This window comes from Neoarius graeffei, chromosome 9 (assembly GCF_027579695.1).
Source record: "Neoarius graeffei isolate fNeoGra1 chromosome 9, fNeoGra1.pri, whole genome shotgun sequence".
In the NCBI taxonomy this organism is placed as follows: Eukaryota; Metazoa; Chordata; class Actinopteri; order Siluriformes; family Ariidae; genus Neoarius; species Neoarius graeffei.
Window position 1 is genome coordinate 65058243 of NC_083577.1, and position 21207 is coordinate 65079449.

Here is a 21207-nt window from a genome sequence, read left to right on the forward strand (position 1 = left end):
TTTCTAATCATCCATTAGCCTTCTGAGGCAATGAGCAAACACATTGTACCATTAGAACACTGGAGTGAGAGTTGCTGGAAATGGGCCTCTATACACCTATTGCACCAAAAACCAGACATTTAGTAGAATTTAGCTAGAATATGCTGTGTTCACACTTATACCGGTACGAAAGTGGTATAACTGTATCGATACAAAGTATACCGGTACAGTTTAGTGCATCTGTCCACACTAGCGAGAAATGTTTGCAGTTTTCTTTCACGGTAGTTGAAATGCGCGTGCGCGAAATGTTTCCGTGGTTACCGAGCAACTTCCTTCCGAGAATATGCCGGATGAAACAACGTGTGTGTGCTTTTTGTTGTCAATGTACAGTCTGTATTTCTGGTGGTCATTTATTCAGTCGAATCGTATAAAATGCACGAGGCAGTTGAGAAAGAAACAAAGAAAACGAATCTCCGTTCTTCACTATTTTATTCAGTGAAGACATCGATTGAGGTGTGTGACTTTGCGCATGCGCATTTGTATCGATACAGAGCCGCTTCATCTGTCCACACTACAGCGAAGCGCTTAGTCTGGTTAACACCAGACCGTATCACAAGTGAAATATGGTCTGGAATCCGCCTATTGAATTTCTCGTAGGGGAGGTGTGGTTTACGATTGTCAACGGCCGTTTATTGGACGTTGCGAATGTCTATCATTTGGCGTATACGTAGCCCATGGCCAATCATGGCAGTTGTGCAACGGTGACGTAGTTAGAGTGACGAAGAGGCGAAGAAGAGAAGGAAAGAGAAGGCAAAACAAAAATAGGAAAACAATGGCACCGAACGATTACTGCCGTTTGTGCAAGACAAATATGAGAGAAGCTGGTTTGGTTAGTTTGGTTCGTATCGCTCGCCGCCATGTTAAATGTGATCCGTAAACAGTCCCAAATAAACTACAAGCTTCCGTTTGTCGAGTAGTACGCGTCACCGTCTTTCCGCCCCTCCCCACTCTCTGATTGGCTCCCTAACTCAGGCGAGCCTTTAGACCATAGTTTCCATGCTGTCTTTTCAGATCGGAACGATTGTGCAAAGCAGCATGGGATTTCCCAGGCTACGAAGCGCTACTGTACTGGTACGAAACCCATACATTTGTGGGTTTCATACCGATACAGTTATACCGCTACAGTACCGCTATAGTTGCTAGTGTGGACAGGTGTTGCGGTACGAAAGTGGTATCGTATCAGTACAAAATCCCTAGTGTGGACAGGGTATTAGTCATTTACCACATTAGCAATGTATAGAGTGTATTTCTGATTAGTTTAAAGTGATCTTCGTTGAAAAGAACAGTGCTTTTCTTTCAAAAATAAAGAAATTTCAAAGTGACCCCAAACTTTTGAACTGGTGTGTGTGTGTGTGTGTGTGTGTGTGTGTGTGTGTGTGTGTGTGTGTGTGTGTGTGTATACACACACACGAGGGTAAGTCAAAAAGTTCTAAGACAGATGTTATAATTTCAAAAGGTGTGAAAGACATTCCCCAGAATTCTACAAAGAGGGAATTCTTCGATGGAAACACCGCTTGCAGAACTGTTTAGACTTAAATGGAGGATATGTAGAGAAATATTGCTTTATTTTCATAAAGATTTTTTTCAATTTGTCTTAGAACTTTTTGACTTACCCTCGTGTGTGTGTGTGTGTGTGTGTGTGTGTGTGTGTGTGTGTGTGTGTGTGTGTGTGTGTGTGTATATATAAACCACAATTTAAAAACGAAAAACCCACTTCTGTAGTTGGGCCCAGTGTCCTGCCTGCAGCATTATTGGCTTGCTTGAAATGTAGATGACGCATAGAGTACAACCAACGAACAGTTCTGTAGTCTGTCTCTGTCCCGCCAACAGCGATGTTGGATTGGTAGTAATATGGAACACATTTCGAGTAAATCCGATCAGACATGCTTTTCGATGTTCGTTATGAATGGAGAATGAAGCAGCACCTTCATTCACTTCCACAATGAGAGGACATGTCGAGGTTGAACAACACCGTTGGCAAGAAGCACAATGCATACCGTCATAATTTTGCTCACTCACTTTTTTGCATTGGGTTCATTGTTGGCAGATCAGTCTTTGCAGTGTATTTACTCCATTGATTGATTGATTAAAGGCCAATCTACAACTGACATCTGATTGCTTTCAGTGTACAATCACCACTGCCCAACCACATCCGGGTCAATATGGGGTTTAATTGAGAAGTTGAATCAGGAAGAATATAATCTGACTGGCCCAACAGACATACGGTGGTGCTTGAAAGTTTGTGAACCCTTTAGAATTTTCTATATTTCTGCATAAATATGACCTAAAACATCATCAGATTTTCATGCAAGTCTTAAAAGTAGATAAAGAGAACCCAGTTAAACAAATGAGACAAAATTATGATACTTGGTAATTTATTTATTGAGGAAAATGATCCAATATTACATATCTGTGAGGGGCAAAAGTATGTGAACCTCTAGGATTAGCAGTTAATTTGAAGGTGAAATTAGAGTCAGGTATTTTCAATCAATGGGATGACAATCAGGTGTGAGTGGGCACCCTGTTTTATTTAAAGAACAGGGATCTATCAAAGTCTGATCTTTACAACACATTTGTGGCACGGACAAAGGAGATTTCTGAAGACCTCAGGAAAAAGCTTTGTTGATGCTCATCAGGCTGGAAAAGGTTACAAAACCATCTCTAAAGAGTTTGGACTCCACCAATCCACAGTCAGACAGATTGTGTACAAATGGAGGAAATTCAAGGCCATTGTTACCCTCCCCAGGAGTGGTCAACCAACAAAGATCACTCCAAGAGCAAGGCGTGTAATAGTCGGTGAGGTCACAAAGGACCCCAGGGTAACTTCTAAGCAGCTGAAGGCCTCTCTCACATTGGCTAATGTTAATGTTCATGAGTCCACCATCAGGAGAACACTGAACAACAGTGGTGTGCATGGCAGGGTTGCAAGGAGAAAGCCACTGCTCTCCAAAAAGAACATTGCTGCCCGTCTGCAGTTTGCTAAATATCATGTGGACAAGCCAGAAGGCTATTGGAAAATATTTTGTGGATAGATGAGACCAAAATAGAACTTTTTGGTTTAAATGAGAAGCGTTATGTTTGGAGAAAGGAAACCACTGCATTCCAGCATAAGAACCTTATCCCATCTGTGAAACATGGTGGTGGTAGTATCATGGTTTGGGCCTGTTTTGCTGTATCTGGGCCAGGACGGCTTGCCATCATTGATGGAACAATGAATTCTGGATTATACCAGCGAATTCTAAAGGAAAATGTCAGGATATCTGTCCATGAACTGAATCTCAAGAGAAGGTGGGTCATGCAGCAAGACAAGAAGTCGTTCTACCAAAGAATGGTTAAAGAAGAATAAAGATCGTGTTTTGGAATGGCCAAGTCAAAGTCCTGACCTTAATCCAATGGAAATGTTGTGGAAGGACCTGAAGCGAGCAGTTCATGTGAGGAAACCCACCAACATCCCAGAGTTGAAGCTGTTCTGTACGGAGGAACGGGCTAAAATTCCTCCAAGCCGGTGTGCAGGACTGATCAACAGTTACTGGAAGTGTTTAGTTGCAGTTATTGCTGCACAAGGGGGTCACACCAGATACTGAAAGCAAAGGTTCACATACTATTGCCACTCACAGATATGTAATATTGGATCATTTCCCTCAATAAATAAATGACCAAGTATAATATTTTTGTCTCATTTGTTTAACTGGGTTCTCTTTATCTACTTTTAGGACTTGTGTGAAAATCTGATGCTGTTTTTGGTCGTATTTATGCAGAAATGTAGAAAATTCTAAAGGGTTCACAAACTTTCAAGCACCACTGTATACACTAAAGTGCTTCTTTTGATGCATCGGTTTCAGAAAAATAATGATTCAGATGTAAATTGAGTGGTTGGCTGGAGGGTGGCATGGGACACTTAGACTGATGTAGATTAATTACATATTGTATGTTTTGGTAGCATATTCTTTTCAGTTTGAATGTCTGCCAACCACATAAACGAGGGTTTTTAAAGGCTACATTTTCAGCTGGAAGTTGAATAGTGTCCCTTTACATCATATAAGGATTATAATGTCTTATGTGGCACAAAATATAAACGTCACATTGTCAGTTTCCTTCTCTGAGAACTTGTGGTGTTTCGCAACCTGCAATTTTCATTTTCTCTTCAGTTTGTAATTCATGTCATATTGGCAGTCAGGCGTAATGGTGTACTGCTATAGTGAAGATGATAATTTGATGCCTGCCAATGTGCTTTATGTCTGGGTTTTACGATCAAATTTCTACGAATTAACATTGCCGTTAACTCCAGTGAAAGAATTTGTCAGACACTGGAGGCTTAGTAACCCACAATACATATAAAGAAGTCTTAGTCATATCCCTGTCTGCTTTGTACAGTAGTCTATCTTTTTTTAACTACGAAGTTCAAATAATAATGATTTGTGTTGTGGTTAAGTGAAACATTGTTTGCATTTTTGTATGCAGGAGGAAAAAAAAAAGTAAGTGAATGCATGCTGGCTCCTTGAGGGTTCTTTTTTTAAATGTCATTTGCTTAATTCCGCGGCACGGTGGTGTAGTGGTTAGTGCTGTCGCCTCACAGCAAGAAGGTCCGGGTTCGAGCCCCGTGGCCGGTGAGGGCCTTTCTGTGCGGAGTTTGCATGTTCTCCCCGTGTCCGCGTGGGTTTCCTCCGGGTGCTCCGGTTTCCCCCACAGTCCAAAGACATGCAGGTTAGGTTAACTGGTGACTCTAAATTGACCGTAGGTGTGAATGTGAGTGTGAATGGTTGTCTGTGTCTATGTGTCAGCCCTGCGATGACCTGGCGACTTGTCCAGGGTGTACCCCGCCTTTCGCCCGTAGTCAGCTGGGATAGGCTCCAGCTTGCCTGCGACCCTGTAGAACAGGATAAAGCGGCTAGAGATAATGAGATGAGATGAGATGAGATGAGATTTGCTTAATTCCATCTGACCTCCAGGCATGAATAATCAATTCTCAGTGCTATAGTAGCTATAGCAGAGCTGCATTGATTCTTTAATCGGTGTTAACGTATTCAGTGTTGCTGTTAAATGAATCTCAATCTCCCAATCTGCATGATTTGAAATAGTTTGTGGAAGTGAATGAATGAGTCTCGTGTGAATTGCAAATTTAAAGTGACGTCTAAATTCATTGCCCGGAATGTAATATTTGCAGCAAGTTATTTTCAAAATGTAGTAATTTGAGGAAAAAAAATATAGTGATCGGGACAGAAAATATAAATTACACATTAATAATGGTCAGTGCATTTCTTGAGTCTTGTCATCTACAGGAAGCGATATTGATTTGTGTTGATAGCATATACATACATGCATACCGTACATACATACCGTACGTACACACAAACAGACATGATCGGATGACTACATACGGTAACATAAACATGGAAAAATCCCCAAAGCCCTTCAGAACAGATGGAAATCCTGACAGATGGTATAATTTATTAAATATCTACTCTGTGAGAAATGAAAAGAGCGCTGTGATGATGAAATAATGTGTATGGTTGTGGGGAGTGCTGAGGGGATTTAAACCTGTTTAAGTGCCAGTCTGCTTGCTTACAACTCCCCCACTGATCTGCAACGCACATGTTCAGAACGTTTGGTGATGGTACCAAGCGTTTCCTGCTTCCAGTCTGTCAGTGGCTGCTGAAAATCTGCCTAAACGTGGCCATGTCAGATTGTGCATGAATTCCCTTGCTAGTTGAGTTAATCTCTCTGGAAAGATTAGGAAGTGATGGATAAAAGCAGAGTAACTTAAACCCCCCCAAAGATGACCCACTCGCATTTCACCAGTATTTTGCTCTTGATGCTGTTTATCACACCATATATGTGTACTACAAGATTCAAAATACATCAATAAATGAAGTGTAATGCGCTTTTGTCGTGCATGTTTGCTTTGCATTTGGTGTTTGATTCCATTTGAGGTAGTAGACAAAGGTTTATGGTTTTATAAAACTTTGAAGGTCATTTATTATTATTATTTTTCCCCAATCAGTATCTGAGTGAACAGTAAGTTTAAAAACAACTTTACCTCGGTGCCATAGTCTCATCTCATCTCATTATCTCTAGCCGCTTTATCCTGTTCTACAGGGTCGCAGGCAAGCTGGAGCCTATCCCAGCTGACTACGGGCGAAAGGCGGGGTACACCCTGGACAAGTCGCCAGGTCATCACAGGGCTGACACACAGACACAGACAACCATTCACACTCACATTCACACCTACGGTCAATTTAGAGTCACCAGTTAACCTAACCTGCATGTCTTTGGACTGTGGGTGAAACCGGAGCACCCGGAGGAAACCCACGCGGACACGGGGAGAACATGCAAACTCCGCACAGAAAGGCCCTCGCCGGCCACGGGGCTCGAACCCGGACCTTCTTGCTGTGAGGCGACAGCGCTAACCACTACACCACCGTGCCACCCGGTGCCATAGTGTTATGTATTATTTACTGTGCTTGTCTGTCACACTGTAGTGGCTCATCTGATCATGTTTATATCTAAACCACAGTGTTCATGTTTCTAAAAGCAAGGTCAGCTGTTGTGAGAAGCTCTTGAAAATGTGATGTGGTTTAATGCAAATGAATGTGTATATGAATGCAACATCCTTGTGTGTTGGAGTGTATTTTGTATGTCTGTACAGAGTGTAATGTGTGGGTGTCCCTCTAGAGTCCAGCTCTCTCTCAAGTCTGTCACTTCTTAATCCTTTGTTTGCGAGAGAGAGAGTGTGTTCACACGTTTGTGTTCACGGTAGTCTGATATCCCCTTCTCTGTTCTGACCTTCTGTAGATCAATCACCTAGGGAACATCAATACTGTAGCACAGGAGAAGAAGCTTTTAACACCACCTGCTTGTGCGCATGCATTTCTCAGGGTAGATGAGACAGAGGAACAGTGAACGAGAGAGAGAATTGTCTGAAGGAGGCACAGATTCTTTATCTAATGGATCATACCGTATATTTGTTAAAATTGATGAGGGGTTGTGTGTGTGTGTGTGTATGTGTGTGTGTGTGTGTGTGTGTGTATATATATATATATATATATATATATATATATATATATATATATATATATATATATATATAAATTTTTTTTTTTTTGTCCTAATTTTAGTTCTTCACAAATGAGTAATATTTAAATAATATTAGCTGGCATTGAGTGGTCTATCAGATATATTCCGTTCAGCTAGCATGATATTGAACGAGTCAAAGATGAGTTCAGTATCATGCTAGCTGAAAGACCACGAAAAAAAGCCAGCCACTATTATTATTACTGCCAGTTGGCCTAGTGGTTAGCGTGCCTGCCTCTCGATGGGGAGATTGCGAGTTGTACTCACGGTCGGATCATACCAAAGACCACCATAAAAACGGTACCTACTGCCGTCTGGCAAGGCACGCTGCAATACAGATGCGAGTGGGGAGTCAAACTCTCGTGGTTACCAGAGGACTAGCCCTCCACTGTAACCCTAGCTATGTAATAGGCGAGAGGCCAAGGGCTACAGAAACTGAGATCAACGTCGCCCTATGCGCCACATGGCGTGGGAAGGGACTTTATTATTATTATTATTATTATTATTATTATTATACATACACACTCTTCAGATCAGCATTCTCAAAGGCCAACAATAGCTTACCTGTGACTCAGTGCTGTTAGCGCAGCAGTCCAGTTACCTTCCAGCCGGTGTAGCAGTAGTGTTAGCGAAGGCCAATGCTAGCTTACCTGTGACTCAGTGCTGTTAGCGTAGCAGTCCAGTTACCTTCCAACCGGTGTAGTGTTAGCGAAGGCCAATGCTAGCACAGTCAAGCCGATTATTCTTTTTTCCCTGTTTAATTTACTTAGTTACTTTTAAAATCAATATCGACAGCTACACACAACGGCGTGACCTGGCAGCCAAAATTCTCTCAAAATCTTCCGTTTTTAACAAAGCAAACCTGGCGGCCATGTTTGTTTACAAAATTGTTGTAATTGCAAAAGAAAAAACAGGAAAAAAAAACACTGCAACAACTGTTGACACATACAGATGTGAGTCTACTGTGAGCAGTGCTGGTTGTACAGTCTAACAGCTGCAGGAAGGAATGATCTGCGGTAACACTCCTTCACACACTTGGGGTGGAGCAACCTCCCGCTGAAGGAGCTCTGCAGTCCAGTGAGTAAGTCCTGTAGGGGGTGGGAGTCGTTCTCCATCATAGATGACAGCTTAGCCATCATAATCCTCCTCCCACCCACTATCTTCACTGGCTCCAGGGGGCATCCCAGCACAGAGCTGGCCCTCTTGATCAGTTTGACCAGTCTCTTCCTGTCAGCTGTGGAGATGCTGCTCTCCCAGCAAACCACGCCATGAAAGATGGTTGACGCCACCACAGTGTCATAAAAGGTCTTCAGGAGTACCCCTTGCACTCAAAGACCTGAATCTCTGCAGCAGATACAGCCTGCTCTGACCTTTCCTGTACAGTGCAAGGGCCATATTGGCTGGCATTGAATGATGGATATATTCCATTCAGGTAGCATGATATTGAACGAGACGAAGATGAGTTCAATATCATGCTAGCTTAATGGAATACATCTGATACAAAATGAAAAAAAGCCATTATTATTATTATACATACACTCCGAGTTTTTTGATATCTGTTGGTCTGTTTTTCTCTTGTAAATATGCATGAAGAATATCTAATGAAGTTTTGTTAGCTTTTCAGGTGTTCAACGCATCTTTCTCTTTTCCAGCGAACAAAGAAATGTTTCTGCTCATGCGCGGCAGAAAAAAACTCTCGTTGGATATTCGCATCAGCTCTGACGTGTGACGTCATGTTGTCTTGACAGCCATGCAATATTGTAAACCATATTCAGTGCTCATTCTCCATTGGGTAGAGTGATTTAATACATATAGGATAAGCGATATGCTAACAATATCGCATGCTATCAAACCAAATGAATGAAACCCACTAGAAGGGAACAGAATGCATATATGTTATTTACCAGCTGGGAGGTCCGTATCGTGAAATACTGTGACCGAGGTCTTGAAAGTACTGATCGAGGCCCTCTGGGCCGAGGTAACGGTATTTCACCATACGGACCGACCTTAAGCTGGTAAATAATATATTTATTTTTTTCTTTACCAAATTCTAACAGAAAACGAGAGCGCCCGAAAGGGAAAACTGAGCCGAGCCACCATTTTGAATCCTCATTCACGGCTGTAATGCAAATTGCTTCCTCCTCGGTATACAAGTGCACTTCCATGGCAGGAAAAAAAAACTACATTTTGCCACCTATGTAGTCCCCTATTTATACAAAATTGAGTCATTCAGGATTCAGCTATGTTTTTGCTCGGCGTTAGCAACAGTTTTTAGTTTTCTCCTGAAATGTTTTATTTTATTTCTTCTTCCTCAGGGTAGTAAAACTCGCTTTTGCTGTGAAGACTGTCGTTATCACTATCCATGCTGTAAAATTAATGCTATTCTCCTGAGAAATGCTGGCAAAAATTTATAAGATTTTTGATAATCTTATAAATAAATCTTATCAAAAAAAAAGATAAATGTTGACAAAAAATGCTACTATGTTTGTTGTTGTGAACGAGTGAGTCGCCAGAGGTCCATAACTGGGGTCCGTACCATAGGATACGGACCCGCTCGCCAGCCAATCAGAGCGCAGGATTTGATGGAAACCGGACCACGAAAAAAATAAATGTTTTTATTCCATCGAAAAACTGTCCTGTGTATATATAATACAGATTATACATTGCATCTTGCGTAGCAGTAAACACTGTTGATAATTTTCAACTGTTTAATAGCAGTGATATCGTATAGCATCATTCATACACACCAGCCACTTTAATAGGAGCACCTGCGATTATCCAATCAGCCAATCATGTAGCAGCAGCAAAGTGCATCATGCATTTGTGATCACAGTGATGACCTTGCCATGGTTCTTGGTGCCATACGGGCTGGTTTTTGAGTATTTTAGAAACTGCTGGTCAGAGGAGAATGGCCAGACTGGTTCTCATTGACGGGCATCTCAAATAACCACTTTTTCAACAGGACATTCAAATAACCACTCTTCACATCTGTGCTGACCCAAAAAGCATCTCAGAACACGCAACACGATTTGGACCAAGCATGTGTGAATTTCCTCACAGTAATAGGATTGTGGAGAGGGGGGTATTAATGAGAAGAAAATATTAATTTCCATTTGATTACTGAGATTATGGTCAATTTTAGGTGTAGGTCCTCACAAAGATGAATGAAAACCGCTGTTCTTTGTGTTTCCAAAGGAAATCACCAGTTTGCTTCCCTTCACCAAGATCAGTTTGGACGATTTCCCTGATAACCAGGAGATCAGCTCAGACTTGAACGCCTACATCCAGCACCGTGTGAATAGCAGTCGTGAAGTCCTCAACAACGTCTCTCTGAATGGAAAGGCAGACCCTGTCACTGTGTCCAAGCTAAGCTCGCACCTCATCTCCCGCAGCCAGGGCTCGTACCTTTACCTGAAGCTCACACTGGACCTCTTTGAGAGGGGGCACTTGGTCATCAAGAGCTCCAGCTACAAAGTGGTGCCCATCTCTTTAGCTGAGATCTACCTACTGCAATGCAACATGAAGTTCAGGAGCAACTCTGCTTTTGAGCGTGCCATATCCATCCTCAACATTGCCCTGGCCTCTCTCCACCCACTGACAGATGAGCAGCTCTTTCAGGCCTTGAATGCTGGTGCCGTGCAAGGAGAGTTGCAGTGGGATGATTTCCAACAGCGTATGGACACGCTCTCTGCGTTCCTGATTAAGCGGCGGGATAAGACGCGCATGTTCTGCCACCCATCCTTCAGAGAGTGGCTCGTGTGGAGGGCTGATGGGGAGAGCTCAGAGTTCCTCTGTGACCCCAGGTAAGATGCTGACATGCCATAAGTTAGGAAGCTTGAGTTCGTATCGAAAGACCGTTGCCCTTTGCTCTGTATTTTCCTTTTTATGCCATTAAATCTCAAATAAATGACAAGAAATGCCACTCAGATAAAGATGCAAGATGAGATTAGTCTTCCCAGCAGTTTGAAGGAGTGAGAGGGTTTCAGGATGACCATCAGTGCTGAAATAATTATCTGTAAAATATTATAAGCAGGAGTGATGACCAGCTTCAGGAACCTTCTTACCGCTTTCATCTAAAAAGTTTGCACTTCAAAGGTTGTGGCTTATCACAAGTTTGCAGATTTTACCTTGTGAAATGGGTGCCTATTGGCCATTTATAGGGCACTTAATCTTGGCACTTAATGTGTCAAGTCTATAAGTTTCTGTGTCGTACTGGAATGGAATGTCTGAAGGGTGTACTGAAATTGAATTCAAACAGAAAAGTTGATCCGAGAAAACAATAATGAATTATCTTTAACTCTCATTTTCCTTTTTTCATCCTGGAAACCCTAGATCCTTCTTAACAATTCAGAAAACATAAACGTTGCTTTATTTCTCGTCTCATCTCATTATCTGTAGCCGCTTTATCCTGTTCTGCAGGGTCGCAGGCAAGCTGGAGCCTATCCCAGCTGACTATGGGCGAAAGGCGGGGTACACCCTGGACAAGTCGCCAGGTCATCACAGGGCTGACACATACGGTAGACACAGACAACCATTCACACTCACATTCACACCTACGGTCAATTCACACCCGGAGGAAACCCACGCGGACATGGGAGAACATGCAAACTCCGCACAGAAAGGCCCTCGCCGGCCACGGGGCTCGAACCCGGACTGTCTTGCTGTGAGGCGACAGCGCTAACCACTACACCACCGTGCCGCCCCGTTGCTTTATTTTATTAACTTAATTGTAGGAAAACAGATTCTTAATGTTATTTTGCCCTGATGTTTCAGAAAGCCTCTACCAAAATTTAGACACACGCACTGTTTGTGGTCTGTGTCTGTCTGTTTTGTGCAATGCTTTGTCCAGTTTGAGATAAAAGCTTAAACCATTTTCCATCTCCTGGGTTTTAAGTTACTCAGAAGAAAAGAGGGCAATGGAGTGGGAAGAAGAGTTAACATTTAACCTAAACAGAAGTAAGGTGGGGCAGCACGGTGGTGTAGTGGTTATAGCGCTCTCGCCTCACAGCAAGAAGGTCTGGGTTCGAGCCCCGTGGCCGGCGAGGGCCTTTCTGTGTGGAGTTTGCATGTTCTCCCCGTGTCCGCGTGGGTTTCCTCCGGGTGCTCCGGTTTCCCCCACAGTCCAAAGACATGCAGGTTAGGTTAACTGGTGACTCTAAATTGACCGTAGGTGTGAATGTGAGTGTGAATGGTTGTCTGTGTCTATGTGTCAGCCCTGTGATGACCTGGCGACTTGTTCAGGGTGTACCCCGCCTTTCGCCCGTAGTCAGCTGGGATAGGCTCCAGCTTGCCTGCGACCCTGTAGAACAGGATAAAGCGGCTAGAGATAATGAGATGAGATGAGAAGTAAGGTGAGGATTACATTTAAAAAAAAAAAAAAGGAGGAGAAGCGGCAGAGTGTACCACAATACTCGGACCATAATAATTATATGAGACAAATGAAATTCTGTCTATTTCCTAATTGTTGTAAACGGTCGTCTCGTCATTTCAGATGTCCTGCCCCTATAAGAATCTTACCTCTATTGGTAAACATTGAGCTAATCTGTAGTAAAGCTACTGATTACACAATTCTTGAAAGGTGCTATATTGGATTTTGTCTTCTTGTAACTACTGTCTGCCAATTTATCTCTATGTTAATCTGCCGGTCAGCCTTCCTTGCCAAAATTTTGACTTTCTCATCAAATGACTTGGCAAGTTTGGAATCTCAGTGAAAGGGCAGTTATTTCTAAAGCCACCCTTTGCTCGTGATAAATGGCAAAAGTCAAGATGCACTCTTGGTTTTACTGCACTAATATGGACTTTTCTCAGCACACACACATAATAATATGTAGTCTCTCGGCAAGAGGATATGCACTGCAAAAAATGGCCTTTCAAAAATAAGAAATAAAAGATTAAAACAAAGCATATTTGCTTGAATCAGGTGAAAAAAAATCTGCCAGTGGAACTATTCAAATTTGACTTGGTAAGATTTCTTAAAGTAAGATGAAAAATCTAACCTGTTTTTAGATGAAATAATTCCAAAATAAGATTGGGGAACTTATTATGCAAGATCTGATTAACTCAAAATAATCAAAATAGTTCTTATAACAAGATCGTACTTCTTACATTTAGCCATTCAAGTCATTTTTATTTATTTCATTTTAAGGGTATTTCACTTAAATTCATGACAAAGTCTTAGCAGTAAAAACTGAATTTGAGATAAATATACTAATATTAGGATTGTTAAATTCTACAACTAAGTATTGCTAGCTTAAAAGATTCTCCTTTTGTGACCTGTAATTAGTAAAATACTCTAGATATGAGACCAGAGACCATCTTGAATCAAGTTGAAGACACGTGTAGCATTGCAACAAGTTTATTTTTTTCCCATTTCAACATTCAAACATTAAAACATCTCTTAAGATTCCACTTCCCAACAGTCGCAGTAAACTTAGGATATGTAAGGTGGAGTTGAATTGTAATGAAAGATTCAAAGATTTCAGTAAAGTTCATTTCTTCCCAAAACAAGCATACTTTGTTTTTTTTTCTTGAAACAAGATGAACCGCATTTGACAAATGTCCAAAATGTACTTACTTGTTTAAAAAAAAAAGTTTTATTTTCAAAGGTGCTCCAAATAAGACTTTTTCAAGACATTTTGTCTATACAAGATTTTCAAGATGGACTGTCTAAAAACTAGCCTTTCTAGCTAAATGAGGTTTTGCTTGTTGGGCAATTATGTCTTATAATAAGGGTGGCTTGCAGTGGCGGCTGGTAGTCTTTCAAACAGGGGAGGCTGGTCAGTTACGATATTTCCAGATTTTAAAAGAAAAAACATCAATTTTGCCCATACTCTTGCCTCTGATCTGGCTGATTGTTGGCAGCATCACAAACTGTGAAATAACAGGTTCTTTTGGCCCATTAGCCTACTGTCCAATATACATGATGGTGGTGTTGGGGGGGGGGGGGGGGGGGGGGTATATTTTAACATTTTATATTTTAAAATTGTGGCATGTTGTTTAAAAATTGATCATTATTGAAAGCAGCTCTTTGTCAGGAACCTCAGCAGTAGAGCTGGGTGCCACACATTTCATTCAATGACACTTTCCCTATATTTTACTTATTTTGACTGAGAAATGTTTTATTGACAATTTTGATAACCCTTCACTTTTAATCCAGGTCTGTAGTGTGAAATGTTCTCGGCTGTGTTTTTGTTTAAAAATGTTTTCCAAATTGTAGCTGTGTTTAATTCATATCCAGAAAAATATATATTCCAATATAATATACTCAGCATAAACATTTTAAATAGATTCTATATTTTTGGTCCATCCATGACATATTACTAAAGTAGCCTATTTACTGTTGTTGATGTGGGTCACTTGCTGTTAGCCAATTCACTTTCTCGTACCAGGAGAGCTGAAAGGAACGAGTATTATTCCCTACCTTTTTCACCAAGTCAGTTTGAGGCGTTGGTCTATCCTGCTCTTTAATTTTAATTTTTTCCTTGAAAGGAAGACTGGCAAATGGCTTCGCCAAAATTAAATCAGCAATGCTTGGCATCCGTGCGCAGCTTTCTTGCTAGCTGACTAGCCCCCTCAAGTTCAAGTTCAGTCACTCAAATAAACAAAATTTCTGGAACTAAGATAACAAACTTGACAACACTATATTTACACTTTATTTACAATGAAAATATATACAAACTAAAAAAGCTGGTAGAAACTGTATGTAATGAATGAAATCGAAATGTAAGCTGATCTCTTACAATACACCACAGCACTTGCGAATCCGCATGGGACTGAACCGAAATTCACCGCTGCCTGTCTATAGTTGAAACGAGCTGTCAATCAAAGAAAATATCCGGCCGCTTTCACCAATCACCAGTCTCCTCGCGGAACCTGCCATGTCCCTCCCATGTGAGGCTCGGAGTCCGTAGGCGGGTGTTTTCGCAGTATTTGTCCAATAACCGTCTTGCACTTTGAGATTGAAAAGCGCATAGCTCCCAAATGCTATTGAAGTCCACTGAGGCTGGGAGACTGTGAGACTCCGTGGGCGGGCGTTTTCACAGTATTTGTCCAATAACCGTCTTGCATTTTGAGATTGAAAAGCGCATAGCTCCCAAATGCCATTGAAGTCCACTGAGGCTGGGCTGCATCGCGCTGTCACGAGGGGGAAAAACTCATGCACACATTAAAGTTATAACGGAATGATTTCGCACTGTAGTGGGTTGAGCACATATATTTCTATGATTCTGGATCTGAAATAGCAATGTTATAAGGTCGGCTAAAACATAAGCCTAGCACAATTCATCCTACACGATGTTCGTCATTTTTAGAGGAGGCTGAGCTTACCTCGTTGTCTTAGAGCAATCGCCCGTGGTGGCTAGATGTTTTGACTTGAAAATAGACAAATAAACTTCCTAAGATTTTTATTTCTTGCAGTGTGGGGTAATAAAAGCTAGAGGTTTTTTGTTTTTTTTTTTAAACTCTGTGGATAGTGACATGGAAGTCTAGAAATTTTTATCAGAGGATAAAGGTGCTCCATGAGAAGAACTTTATACTGAAATTGCTGAGGGGACAAGTGGATCCCCTCGCTGTATAGGTTAAGCTTTCATGCCTGAACTATTTTCTCGGTGTGTATGACACAGGCACTCACCGACTTGTTGAGAATATACTGAAGGATGCCTCGTCTGACCATTTCATTTTTCCTTTCATTTGTTTTTCTTTTTTTCTCACTGGTATTTCTGCGAAAGTGTGGCATTTGGCTTTGTGCAGATTTGTGATAAAGCTTTACTAAGCAGGTCATTATAGTGCGATTATAGACAAGCTTGCTTATTTCAGATGCCTCCATGCGGTGTAGATAAAGGTGAACTGTCTCGAAACGGTGCTGCCTAATTGTTATTCTATCCCTCCTCTCTCCTGCTCTGGTTGGTGTGGCACTCTGAGCATTCTGATTGGACAGTGCGTGTCCTCACTGCACCAGCTGTAGGACTGACAAATGAAGGCTGGTGACTCACCTCCTTCCCCATAGTGAGATGGACACTCTGTTCTCATCCCCTATCGTTCATTCATTCTTATACTCACTCTCTCTCTTACTCCCTGCCTCCTTTCTCATTATTAAATGGAAAAACTCATCCCATGCTTGGATACAGAAAGACTTGAGAGAAAAGGTCCTGTCTTTTCAGCTTGCGATTTCTTCACTTAAACAGAGACCAATACTTTATTTAGCGAAGGAGATGTTGAGCCGATCAAAGTCAGCTGTATTCATGCATGGCCTTTTAATGAAGTTACCTGAATATCAGTCAGTCTGAGTCAAGCATGGGGAACATGAGAACACCTCCTCTGTTCTTCCCTCCTGGGCATGCACAGCTTCCTTACAAGTCTAGAAGTGTGTGCGTGTGTGCACACATGATGGTAAATCATATCTCTCCAGTGATTTAACTGTTAATAGCTTGTCAAGCCATGTTTTATTTATTTATTTAACTTTATTTTGATTGGGAATCAGTTCTCTATCCTTCTCTTGGTGTTCTGCTTGATTGTTTTTTGTTGCTGTTGTTGTTTGTTTTTTTTAAAATACTTCGTTATTGTTGAAGTCTATTTGTTCTGTGTCCTCGTAGGAGTGGCCATGCCCTAATGGCGTTCATGTTGTCCAGGCAGGAGGGCAAGCTGAACAGGCAACAGACAATGGAGCTGGGACATCATATTCTAAAAGCGCACATATTCAAGGTGACCTAATGTAGCCTAAAAGCTTACATCTTTTAGGTAGCCACCATCTTCATCTACCAGGACAAATGTAGTCCTGTCTTTGATCCAAGGGTGTCAAATAACAACACAGTGGCTAAAACTGTAATGTTTTTCCTGACTATTGAAATCATGTCAGCCAATTTAGGCTCTAAAATGAAGCTTTACTGCATTTTATTATTTAATTACTTCAGCATTCTTTGCTGCTCCTTATTGGTCATTTGTTCGTGGTTTATTGAAAGGTCCATGGCTGTTTAATACATTGAATGTGCTGCGTGGAGTGTATCGGTGAGGTGGGGGTGGGAGATAGGACTCGGTAATGATAAAAGCACGTGACCCTTTTGACACAGTTGGCGCATTTGGCTGGATGCAATAAGGAAGAGGTTCTTCAATATCTTAGAGCTAAAGGATTTACTTTAGCTACAGTTGTGCTCATAAGTTTACATACAGTGCAATGCAATAATGAGTACACCCCCCCCCCGAAAAACGACATTTTTCACAGTATTAAAATGAACACAAACAATATGTCCCAAACAGTTCCTTGATGTTTATTGCACTATGTTCTTACATTATAACTCAAGCAGAAAGGTGAAAAGATGCCTTAAATTACATATTTTTCTGTTTCCGTGAAAGTGGGGTGGAGCAAAAGTGAGTACACCCCACAACAAACTCAATTACATCCAGTACATTTAGTACTTTGTATGGCCTCCATTATTTGCAATGACAGCCCCAAGTCTCCTTGGCATGGAGTGCACAAGTTGACAACATTTGGCTACATCAATCTTTTTCCATTCTTCAAGGATGACATCTTTCAGAGCCTGGATGTTGGATGGACAGTGATGCTCAACCTGCCTCTTCAGTATTCCCCAAAGATGCTCTATAGGGTTCAGATCAGGTGACATACTTGGCCATGGAATCACTCTCACCCTGTTCCTCTTCAGAAAGTCAGCAGTGGCCTTAGATGTGTGTTTTGGGTCATTGTCATGTTGAAAAATGGCACGACGACCAACGGCCTGAAGTGATGGAAGCATCTTAGCTTTCAGTATAGAGCAGTACATTTGAGAATTCATGATGCCATCAATGAAATGCAGTTCTCCAACACCCGCAGCACTCATGCAACCCCACATAAGAACACTACCCCCTCCATGTTTCACTGTGGGCACCATGCATTTTTCCTTGTACTCCTCACCCTTGCGACGCCAGACTGTTTTGAAGCCATCAGTTCCAAAAAGATTGATTTTGGTCTCATCACTCCAGAGTATAGAGTCCCAGTAGCCTTCATCCTTTTCAGCATGTGCCCTGGCGAACTCTAGATGGGCTTTTTTGTGACTGGGCTTTAGGAGAGGCTTCCTTCGGGGACGACACCCATGCATGCCATTCCGCTGCACTGTACGGCATATTGTGTCACGTGACACATTCACTCCAATTTCAGTCTCTACTTCCTTAGATACCTGTTGTGCACTTGCATGCCGATTTTCCTCAACTTTTCTCATTACAAGCCGCTCCTGCCTGGGTGTTAATTTTCTTGGCCGGCCGGCACGTCTCTGTACTTTGGCTGCAGTTCCATCTGTCTTGAATTTTTGGATCACTTTTGCAACCGTGTTCTTACTGATAAGTAAGGCTTTACTGATCTTCTTGTAGCCCTCACCTCTCTTGTGTAAAGCAATAATCCACTTTCTCAGATCCAGAGACATTTCCTGGCCATGAGGTGCCATTGCTGACAGCAGGAAATGGGAAAGGGTGGTTTGCTTTAGGTAACAGCCTTTTGTAGCCAACTGCCTAATTAACACCTGTGTAATGACTAATTAGACTCACCTGGGGTTAATTGTTTGTTCAGGTCCACATTGGTAGCCTAAAAAGTTGCTTTACTCCGAGCCCTTCAGTGGGGTGTACTCATTTCTGCACCACACAAATTTCACTAAAACTGAAATAAAAATCATTTAAGTTATATTATTAGCCTTTGTTTTGAGTTCAAAAGCTCAACAGAACCTGTGTTTAACTTAGTCTGGGAACATTTTGGAAATATATCTTTGTGTTCCTTGTCATATTGTGTGAAATGTTACTTTTCAAAGAGGGTGTACTCATTATTGCATCGCACTGTAACTGTAATAAGTTGTAATGTAAGTTGTACTCAATTTAATAAATGGCTTCACCTGACCACTATCTTGAAATAAAAAATAGATATATTTTCTGCATGATCGGTCGTATTTTCCAAACAAATGGCCAATATTTCACTAATGCTGCCAGGGGATGTAAATTTATAAGCACAACTGTGTACTAATGTGCAAGTCAGTGGAAACACTCCACCACAAGACTGTGTTTGTCTGTGTGTGTGGACACTTGGACACACTGTTCAATGTGTACTTCCTCCACAGGGTCAGAGTAAGAAGACCGGAGTATCGTCCAGTGTTCTGCAGGGTTTATGGATTAGTTGCAGCATTGACAGCCTGTCTGCTGCTCTGGCTTCACTAAGAAACCTATACACACCTAATGTCAAGGTCAGCGCGCACACACACACACACACACACACACACACACACACACACACACACACACACACACACACACACAGCTACATACAAAAGAAGATATGCTAACAAAGCAATAGCTGGCCCACAAGAGGAGTTAGAATTGATTATCTGCCCCACTATTCAACTAAAATTATGTTTCTTTAGTTTCTAGCTTGTTTGGAAACTGTGGTCAGAGTGCAGGGTTAGCTATGATATAGCACCCTTGTAGCAGGTAGGTTTAAAGTGCATATTCTGGACCAATTTCGTTTTTTTTTTTAATATGAAAGTATGTCCCTTTACACACTCATCCAGAAGGGTAATTTTGCACAAGGCCATCTGTCTACAGCAGAAAAAAAAATAATAAAACGCGTCTGGAAAAATCCCAAGGGAGTCTGGAGCCAGATTCGTGACGTCACCTGCGGAAGCGCCAGCAGGCTGTGCAAGCTTGCACAGTTTCAGTGCACAGCCTGTGTAGACCAAGCGCTCCCATTTCTCTCTCATTGTCCGGTCTTTTTGGAAACGATGAGTACTAATCCCATCAAGATCGGTGTTGCTACACCCTCCTACGATACATCTGTTAACCATTTTAATAATTACGTGATAACGTTGAAGAAATTTGCAGAAAACCACCAGGTCGTTTTCTCATAAACAAACCAGCGCTGACGTAGGATTCAGAGGGAGGCGTCCCACGCGTGACGTCACGAAAATCAATGTTTGCCGGGAAATCCAAATGCCAAGTTTTTTTCAGAGGCGGACCAATTCGCCTCAAATGGCTCGATTTCAACTGAATTTTTCTGGTATTGCACAAGGTAAAAAAAAAATTGCAGAGAATGCAGAATGTTACAGATGTTTGACCAAAGTTTAATATAAAATAGGAGAATTACATTGATCTTGCACCTGAATTTACCCGTGATATGCACTTGAAGACCTAATCGAGACAGCTTTGTGGTGCTGGGATTTGAACTCATAACCTCAGTAATATAACCAGTTTATTACCAGTCCAGCTGTTGCACTTTTCTCTGTCCTGCTGCAGTTCATTCTGGTTTCGAGTCAGGCACTGCTGTGACTATACAACCGCCCAACTATGTTTAGCTCTTTTTCAGTCATGACATATAATCCATCCACTACTGTTCTTCTGCCCTGTCTAGTTAGCATCCACTGTCCCGTATATATTTATAATCCTTCTCGGAAATTTGTGCATGTGTTTTCAAGTGGTTGCGGTCTGCAAAAATGGATGATGTGTGAAAACTTTTGTTTTCAGAATTTTTATTTTTTTTGTATCATCAAGAAGTTTATTTAGTTTTAGTGACAGAAAATGGAAAAAAAACCCACTGTTAATATGCAAAATTACCACTTAAAGCATATCATCTGCTAGAAGTGCCACGTTCATACAGTGGCCACCGTGACTATTATTTGCACAGACACTTTAGAAAGCCAGGGCTCGCAGAGCAATACAAGTTCGAGTTGTTATGACGACACTGTGTTAGTGTTCAAGTGCGCGTCTGTCATATTGATGATATGTCCGACTTCAAAGCAGCATTATTGTCCTGTGTGTTCATTGTAGCCTATATTTTACTGTCATCTCAGACACCATGTATTACGTTTTCTTTATTCCTGTGTACTGTCGTACTCTATTGTGCGTCACACTGTGAAGAAATTACATTATGTACAGTATCAGTCAAATTTTGGACATACCTAATTCAGTGGGGGTTTTTTCCCCTTTATTTTTATTAAGTCACTTCATGTCTTAAAGTAATGATGGATGTCGTTTCTCTTTACTTAGCTGAGCGGTTTTTGACATGATATGGATTACTACAGTTGTAGAATAGGGCTATTTACTGTATTACTGTTTGATCTCAAACACATTAAGAAG

General features: G+C 41.5%; 1 protein-coding gene across 1 annotated transcript in view; it reads left to right on the forward strand.

Annotated features, from left to right (window-relative positions):
• tanc1b (tetratricopeptide repeat, ankyrin repeat and coiled-coil containing 1b) overlaps positions 1-21207 on the forward strand; it is a 362831-nt gene that overhangs the window by 293252 nt on the left and 48372 nt on the right. Inside the window, exons 13-15 of the mRNA XM_060930092.1 lie at positions 10306-10913; positions 16701-16809; positions 19200-19322. Of these exons, the coding sequence (XP_060786075.1) occupies positions 10306-10913; positions 16701-16809; positions 19200-19322 (840 nt within the window). The remainder of the gene's footprint in view (positions 1-10305; positions 10914-16700; positions 16810-19199; positions 19323-21207) is intronic.